This window comes from Montipora foliosa, chromosome 2, assembly GCF_036669935.1.
Source record: "Montipora foliosa isolate CH-2021 chromosome 2, ASM3666993v2, whole genome shotgun sequence".
NCBI classification, from domain to species: Eukaryota; Metazoa; Cnidaria; class Anthozoa; order Scleractinia; family Acroporidae; genus Montipora; species Montipora foliosa.
This window is the reverse complement of record NC_090870.1, coordinates 57,217,302-57,225,979: the sequence shown is the minus strand read 5'-3', so window position 1 is coordinate 57,225,979 and position 8,678 is coordinate 57,217,302. Positions and strand designations below refer to the sequence as shown.

The following is an 8,678-nucleotide window of genomic DNA, read 5'->3' as shown; positions in this document are numbered from 1 at the left end:
GGTTTTAAGAGAAAGGGATGATTGGTAGATAGTTGATTACATGATAGTGGTAAAACAAATACCAAAGGAATTACTTCGACCAATCACAGCAGGTGCAAAGAGTGCCATGAACCAATCAAAGCGCAGGAAAAATCGCGCGTGCAAGTTGTGATTGGTTTTGGTTTTCCTTTTTATTGGTTGACAAAATGTCGCGAGATTTTTAAACCAATCACAAAGTGTAGCAATTGCAATCACGTAATAACTTTCGACAGTCATTTGAAAAGTGATCTAAGAGACAGTCGAGCAATCAACTGAGCTACGATTGCGTGGCAAACTCGTCTACTAATTAGTACTCTGAAAACATGTCACTCAAATTCTTCTAGGAATTCAACTCAGATCCATAAGTTTTAATTCCAAATTGATACTATAAAATAAACGATACACAATCTTGCGGTGAAGGTTCTTCTAATATATACAGATATAATTGTAAGATTACCATAATTTCCTCAGATTTCCATGTGTGGAAGTTAAAACGACTCATATGAATAAGCACTCTATAAAAGCAACGGGATAAACAAACAAAAACAATTCACAGCACAAACAGTCCCCTCTTCGTTTCGAATAAAATAAATACAGGAGAGAAAAATGCTCAGTTGAGAGCCCTCGAGTGAATTAAGTTACCATGGCAATAACATGCAAACAATGTTCCAGCGCTCTCCCATGCGATTTTTCCAGCGCTGGTGAAAACAGAAGAGGTGCTGCTTGAGGGTGTATAAGTCCAGTAAACTTTGATTGCTCAATAACAGAGCATACAATCTATCGAAGATTTGCCTTCGATTGGAAAAAAATTTTAACTGAAAATAACAAACAATTAAAAGACTTCCCAATGCCATTATTACAAGTGACGAAAGTTCATGACCGGTGGCCAAACTCACGACAGCAAGAAAACAATTCGTAGCGACATATAAACGTGACAATGCTGTGTGCGGACCAAGACCTCCGGGAGAATGCGGTCTAAGATATTCAAAAGGCCATTTTTTTTCTCATCAAAAATCAGACTGAACGATAAGCCTGACAGGCAAACAGCGGCCAAGGCGAATATTTTATAGTATTTACATCAGAAACTACAATTTAAGTTAACGCTTTCTTTGGGAATCGGAAGGTGGGATTTACAAGCCCGTGTTGCGATAAAAATAAAAGGACTTTCTCTTTTCTTTCATAAAACTTCTTTACATGGGCGGCGAGTTCAGTTAAATCTCTTTGCCCCCAGACATTGTAAAAATGAAAATCATTTTCTAGCTACAGTACTCGTATAAAACAAAGGTCTGCTTCGGTGCTCTTCAGCACCAATCCGCTGTGTAGTTGAAATCGGCAAACAGTACCTGCAATGAGGAAAACAACTGGTAAACACCGAATCAATTGCCGTGGGAAAGGTTGCAGTTCTTCACCAGGCCAAACGGTTGGTTCAGTTGGATGAGCACTGGACTACCGTACGGGAGCTTCTTAGCCTGCGCAAAAAGCGTTGCCGTGCAAAGCGCAGATTTTCCCAACCAAGTCTCTCCCTCAATTGAAGGATTATTCTTAATTATCAATTTCCTGCAAGTGAAGTATCATCGTTCACTTTGGACACTGAAAGCTTGATAGGGATCATGGGAAAAGAACAAATTTCTCTTAGAAGCCGAACCCCAATGTCTGGACTCGAAGGACTCGAACCTAGGGACGTGTAATTAATAACCTCCTCACTTAACCACTAGACTACCACATCACTAACTGCGAGGATATATTTTTTTATTAATGTCAATAATTTTTTCTTCCAAAAGTGCCGCTGTAAACGTGTATTAACACCCGCTAAGAAGCAAGCTTACACAGTGAAAACTGTCAGTTACCAAACTTGAAGAGAAAGCTAACCATTTTAAAATCAAGCTTCAGACTTTGGTAAATAATCGGCACATTTTCTAGTCAGTTGATCTTTAGTGGATAAAAACAGTTCCTTCAAAGTGGGTGGTCCCGGTTCAAATACCGTCCAGGGGGTGATTTTAATTATTTTCTTTTTATTTGCTACCACAAGTCCTGGGACAGAGTAATCTAAATGGAGGATTATACTTCATTTGGACCAAACTGACAATGAAGGATAATCCTTCATTTGAGGAAGAGATTGTGTAACATTTTCCGCATGTCGGCCGCGCGAGAGTTCGAGCAAAATATAAGTTTGGAAAACGGGTGGGAGTGGGGAGACGAAGAACCCTTATCTCCCCACTCCCACCCGTTCTCTAAACTCTGTTTTCGATCCACCTTTCACTCGTCCGGAACGCGAAAAATCTTTGCTGCTTCGGGAACGCTTGTAGCCTGCGAGAAGGCGCTGCGTAACGAGTGGCAAAGCCACGAGAAACGGAGAAACGAGGGAAGCGAGCCAGTGAGACCCTGCAAGAAAAGCATTGTTTCCAGATACAGCGCGTTCGTAAACGAATGCAGCAAGCATTCAGAGTGGTGAAAAATGACAGGTCCTGTTTGTTTTTCAGTCAGTTGTTTATGTTTGTCTCAATTTCGATTAGCTAATAACTTGGAGGGGCCGGATTCGAAAAACAGTACCATCCTTGCAGGCTCTCCTTTTTCGCTTGCCCGTTCGTCTCAGTCCCCTGACGGGTTCGCTTTGCTCGCCGCTCGTTTCTCGCGGCTTTACCACTCGTTTCCGGAGCGCCAATGAGCCTGCTCGCAGGCAAGAACGCTTGCTACTCAGGCTAGATCGCGGCTTTCGATCCCGGCCGGACGATCACTAAAAATCATAAAATTACTAAGAAGGAAGTGCTGCTTTTGTAATTAAATCAACAAACGGTTAGAATTTCAAGTCTTCCCAGGTAAGGACCACAAGATGGGTTGTCTTTTTAAGAACATATTTACTGTTAGAAACAAGTCAGGAGAGATGTAGTTCCCACTCAAATGTTGCGCCCTGACTTGTTTTAGATGGGGGCATGCATGGTTTCCATAATGGCTCGTAAATTGCATAATAAGCAGCTCGGCAAAAATCCCACAAACACTCCTGTAAAGCCCAGAGGGGAGGGGCCGTTACACAAGAGGCACATAATTCGTCGGGAGGGAACATAACGCAAAATTGTTATGCGTCTGTTTTCTTCGTCTGGGGTAAAGACAAGCACTTAGGCCGCCTTTCACGACGTACTAAATCGCATTGTCTCTGTACACGCATAGGGAGCTTAAGCACGCGCGTTTTTCAGACGCGGACGCCACCGGAAGTGAGATGTTGACAGTTTCCCCTTTTAACTTGTCTTCACATAACCGCATTTAAATTGCTAAGTATCTTTTCTCTATTAGAGATGATTATTATAAAAATATGGGAGACACCACTGCCCTGGCCCGCGAAATGTTCTCTTCCGGTTGCCGTCCGCGTCTCAAAAACGCGCGTGCTTAAGCACACCAAAAGTGCTTGCTCAAGTTCGTCCAAGACGGATTATGCCTAACACATCTTTTACCAGTCTTTACACTAGACAGTTAATAACACAAACGCATAATTCGTCTGGGCGAATTCCGACTCTTTATTATAAAAACGCTAACAATGGAAAAGCTCCTTTTGACGATACCTGTTCTTCATTTGTTAGCAGTCGTGATTCCTTAGGTGGAGTCAGGACTGGTTCTTCGGACGTGAACTCTTCATCGAAATTACTGACATCCTCCGCGTGTCGCTAACGAGAGATATTAAAACATCTTTTAAACAAGGCAAAGCATGAAGAATGAAGCAACTGTTATGTTTGTCGTTAAGGTTCCCAGAAAATAACGCTGACTAAACAATCTAAGACATCTCGCAATATTTTGTTTTCATGGGGAATAAGTTTGAGCCATAAACCAATAACAAAAAAATTCCCCACCTGAAAATAATAAGCAATTAAGTAGTACTTACCACACTCGGGACAAAAGGAGGTCTAACTTTTCTTGCTAGAAGGTCGTCCCAATTCATGTCCTGATGACAATTAAAAAAAAAACAAAAAACAAAAAGAACTTATGGCCTATTCTAAGTTACTCACTCGAGTTAACAGGTTCAAGTTCAAATAATATACATAAAAAAATGCTCTTCACCTCAAGGCTTACCGCCTTGGATAATTGAAGTATCAAAAGAGAATTTACACGAGAGGACGTCGAAGCATGCCCTGAAGCAAACAGAGTACCTTACCCTAAAGAAAGGCTGTTTTCTAACATCCTCTGCATCTTTTTCGGTGGCTCCTAACCTCCTCTCGGGGTTCCGTCTGAGTAACTGCAAGAAAGAATTAAAAGCCGGGAGGTTGCGTTGAGAGGACGGCTAAAAAATCGGGAAGCGCGGCCAAAAAACGGTAGCAACAGGACGCAGATTTACTGTTAAGACCCAAATGCGGTAGATAATAAAGATCAGAAATTAGTTTCTTGTTGTTTGGTGATGAGGAATATTAAATAGTCAGGAGGCGACTAGGTCCTTTTGAAGAGCTTTTAAGAACGGCGACCGATGCTATCCCTTCCTGACAGCAAGCACCGCGTGCCGTGAGCAACTTACCCTTCTCATTATCGCAATAGCTTCCGTTGAAAGAAATCTTGGGTAACGAACTTCGTCATTTACAATAGAGTCAAAAACTTCTTCCTCGTCATCTCCCGGAAACGGAGACTAAAACCAAACAAACAAAAGCCATTAGTAATAAATGAAAAAGAAAACCTGAAGAAAATCAGCCAAAGCAGAAACACCACGAAGTCGAAATTTCGAGCGTCAAAACCAAAAACAGCGCTTGTGACGTGCGAAGGGAAAACCGGTAAATCCTAGGAAAAGCTCTGGGGGTTGAGTAGAGAGCCAACTAACACTGCCCATTCATGACCCAGAGTCTGGGAATCGAACTCTGGACCCACTGGCGAAGACAAGGACCTTCATCACTGCACCGATCCTGCTATGACGATTCGAAACTTGTCTATTAGGTTTACTCGCTCGAAATCGGTCTTGCATGGTCAGTTATCTAAACCTATGGCTCAAGTTTTATTACACAGAGTTTCTTTCTCATGCAAGCCCACTTTTTCTGGAGCAGAACTCACCTCTCCTACAAGCATTTCAAAGATAAGAACACCGAGTCCCCACCAGTCGACAGCACGAGTATACGAGGTCTCTGTAAGAACCTGGACATAAGAAAGCAACTATTAGAACAAACGCCCTCATTACAAAGTCAACGGAATGAAGGAATAGCGAGAGCAAATCAACCACTTCTTAAAACAAAAGCACAGAATAGGCCATTATAACAGAGAGAGGCATGTCTCTCAAGGGATGGACATTGTCAGTTAATTAAATAGAAATAACGAGATACAGGTCTTAAAAAGAACAGCTCAAAAAAGGCATTAGGGGCATTTACCTTGCTTATTTTATTTTTTCCCAGATAAAGATCCCCATAACCCCAGTCGATAAAAGAAATTTCAAAAGCCAACCGTCACTCAAGTTAAGCCTAATTGGTTGAGTGGTTTTCATGGATAGGTGACCTCTTAGTATAGAGAGATCTATACAGACAGCTCCCTCATAAATAGTATCAACTTAAGTTTAACAGTCCCACCCTTCCCAGCCACCTAAAGAAACCCTCCCCAAACTTTAAGGAAGTTGAATGTTCATCTTCCATAAATAACGAATGAAAATGAGGTGGCTTCCTTAAAACTGATTGTTGAACTAACAGTAAAATTACACAGTTGGGTACAAAGCACCTTTTCCCGAAAGTCCCGAAACTTTTAGGACCCAAAAAGCCAATTTGCGAAAACTTCCAACCGCTTGCTTTGGGAAGCCGGGCTATCTGTTATTATGTTTTCAAGGAAATAAAAAGAAAAATGACTGTGAAGCTCGACGACTTAAATCCTCTTCAGATACAAAGAGAATTGTACCCGAAAAAGTCTCGTAAAGTTTCGGGACTTTCGAGAAAAAAACGGGCCCCTGACCACTAAATACCAGAACCTCAACATCGACAAAAATCTACCAGAAATCAGTAACCGGTTCCTTTCAGTTTCTGTTAGAAACAGTTAACCAAAATGTTCGTTTGGTGACACTAACCTCTGGAGCTAAAAACTCGGGAGTGCCACAGAAGGTGCCGGTTCGTGCTCCATAACCCATTCCTTCCTTACACAAACCGAAGTCAGCAATTTTCACGTAGCCTTCAGAATCCAGCAGTAAATTGTCCAGCTTCAAATCTCTGAAACGAAGAATAGACAACTGCATCATTTTCAAGTTGTAACAGTAAAATGCAGTGCCAGTTGTCAAGCATTTTAGGGCTCTTAAGATAAGAATGCTACGGTAACAGCAAGCATTTATGCGTTATTCATAGCGTTTTGTATCCTTAGGAGTTTCACAACTTGAAAAGCAGGTATGCCATAATACAAACTATTACAATAGTCATACCAGCATATGGTTGTCAGATATTTCCTGATTTTCTTTATATTACATACATAGTAGCAGTAGGATTTGCACACAATTTGGGGTCCATCCACACACAAAGATTTTTAAGTGAAATTGGGAAGGTGAAATCGCAGAGTTTCAAGTCCCTGTCAAGTGTCCTTGGGATGTTCAACCCACGATAAAAAAGGGTTGAGGAAGTCAGAAGGCATCTGAAAAAAGATTTGCTGGCCTATAAATGTAGGATTTTAGATCAACTGTGTTGGGGTCTGCATTTGGAGGACTAAAAACTTCTAGTTTAAATCTCCCCTTTTAAAAAAACTTGCCTGTAAACTATTTCGTGTTCATGGAGATATTGAAGGCCTAACACAACACATGATGTGTAAAACCTAAAAAAAAAAGATGACAATGTAAGATAGAGCAACAAGAACCTCAACTGCCAGGACAAAGAGTAAAGTCAATGGCTACCTACAATATGAGATCAAGTTAAATTGAAATGAATTTGGCACCTTCAAAGAGAACTACGCTCAGTTGTCCAAGTCAGTTCCATCACTGACGACAAAATTACACATATACATGTAGCTGATAGCAAGCAAGCTTACACTGTTCTAGGTTCTGAGAAAACATCTGCATGGATGTGCATCATGAGATCTCCACCAGGGGCATACTCCATTACAAAACACACATGTTCCTAGATAAAAAGGAAAAAAGGAAAAAAGGAAAGGAAAGGAACTTTATTTGAGTGTCAAGTCTTCTAGTGCTGAAACAATAATTGGGGACACTGCAAACTGAAATCAACAAATTAACACAATTCAAATCAAATGTCGGTTTTTAAGGAGAGGGGAAAACCGTAGTACCCAGAGAAAAACCTCTCGGTGCAGAGTGGAGAACCAACAAACTCATCTGGTGCGGGGATGGTGCAGTGGTGAGAGCACTTTTCTCCCACCAATGTGGCCTCCCGGGTTCAATTCCCAGACTTGGCATCATATGTGGGTTGAGTTTTGATAAGATGGTAAAGTAAAGGTAAAGTCACTGCTTACGAGCCAGAAGGCCCATCAGGCCGGCGCTTATCTCCAGTTTCCACAGCATGAAGCGATTAGGAGAATTTCTACTCCCCCCTTGATGGGATGCTAGTCCATCGCAGGGTTACCCCCAGCATAAGTTCGCCGGTACCCATTTATACACCTGGGTGGAGAGAGGCACTGTGAGAGTAAAGTGTCTTGCCCAAGAACACAACACAATGTCCCTGGCCAGGACCGGAACCCGGACCACTTGATCCGGAGTCAAGCGCACTAACCATGAGGCCACCGCGCCTCTCACAGAATAGACAAAAAAAAAAAAGGAGAATACCTTTACAGTATTTTATGCCTAAGACAGAATAATGCAAAATGTGGAGTTTTTAAATTTTGGAAAGAGCACTTTTAAAAAGATGAAACTTTTTTTTCAATTCAATTCAATTTGTTTCCTCTTGATGTAGTTACTTAGTTTAATTACACACATTAAAACAAACACAAATTCAAAAAGTAGAAGTAAAACGCGAGACCAAAAAAATCACCCAAAAATGGGCTTAAACTCTCTACAATTTGTCAGTAATCCCAAGTCACCACACCAAATTGGCCCAAGTCATTTTGTGGGGCTGTAATAGTCTCTTAAAGGACAACTTGTAATAATAATTATCATTACCTCAGTTTGAAAACATGCAAATAAGTTGACTAAGAATGGGTGTCGCATCTTGTTTGCAGTCAAGAATATTCTCTTCTCAGACAACAAACTGAAAAAAAATAAAAATAAAAAAAGTATTAGTAATCCCATTTTCATAACCAGGTAGCAAATGGTGTCAAAACCAGCAGCAGTTCTAGGATACCAACCTTTCAACTTCTTCTCGTGAAATGATGTCTCCCTTTTTCAAGGCTTTGATGGCAAATAGTTCATTAGTGTTTCTGTATTCGGCTAAAATAACCTAAAGTAAAAAGGAAACAACTTAATTATAAGTTATAAAACTACAGGTACAAAGCTGGAATATTGTAACTGGGTGGCACAAAGATTCAAGAAAACAAACTAATAAAATACATGTACTTAACAAAGTAAGTTGTGGATTGCTCACAATGAGAAAAAAAAAATCATGATCATCTACATGTAAGATAAGCAGAGACTGGGTATGAAAAATCATGGAAAACAGATCCTGACTGGGTGTCACGTACTGATAGCCACTTTGAATTAACTAACCCTTTTCCTTCTAAGGGTGCCCGCAAACGAGGAAACAATGTTGCGGAAACATTGTTGGGGAAGCAAATGTTTCCCTGTTTGTGGG

The 8,678-nt window shown here is 40.9% G+C and overlaps 1 protein-coding gene across 2 annotated transcripts in view; it reads right to left on the bottom strand.

The window, feature by feature from the left end:
- Window positions 1-371: 371 nt before the first annotated feature.
- The window catches only part of LOC137993653 (serine/threonine-protein kinase N2-like), a 29,490-nt gene continuing 21,183 nt past the window's right edge, over window positions 372-8,678 (bottom strand). For both annotated transcript variants that reach the window (XM_068839620.1, XM_068839619.1), the window contains 11 exons: window positions 8,236-8,327; window positions 8,051-8,138; window positions 6,970-7,058; window positions 6,694-6,756; window positions 6,029-6,167; window positions 5,038-5,118; window positions 4,514-4,621; window positions 4,160-4,240; window positions 3,890-3,949; window positions 3,573-3,674; window positions 372-1,361 (listed from right to left, as the gene is read on the bottom strand). In XM_068839620.1, the coding sequence (XP_068695721.1) occupies window positions 1,320-1,361; window positions 3,573-3,674; window positions 3,890-3,949; window positions 4,160-4,240; window positions 4,514-4,621; window positions 5,038-5,118; window positions 6,029-6,167; window positions 6,694-6,756; window positions 6,970-7,058; window positions 8,051-8,138; window positions 8,236-8,327 (945 nt within the window). In that variant the 3' untranslated portion in view covers window positions 372-1,319. The remainder of the gene's footprint in view (window positions 1,362-3,572; window positions 3,675-3,889; window positions 3,950-4,159; window positions 4,241-4,513; window positions 4,622-5,037; window positions 5,119-6,028; window positions 6,168-6,693; window positions 6,757-6,969; window positions 7,059-8,050; window positions 8,139-8,235; window positions 8,328-8,678) is intronic.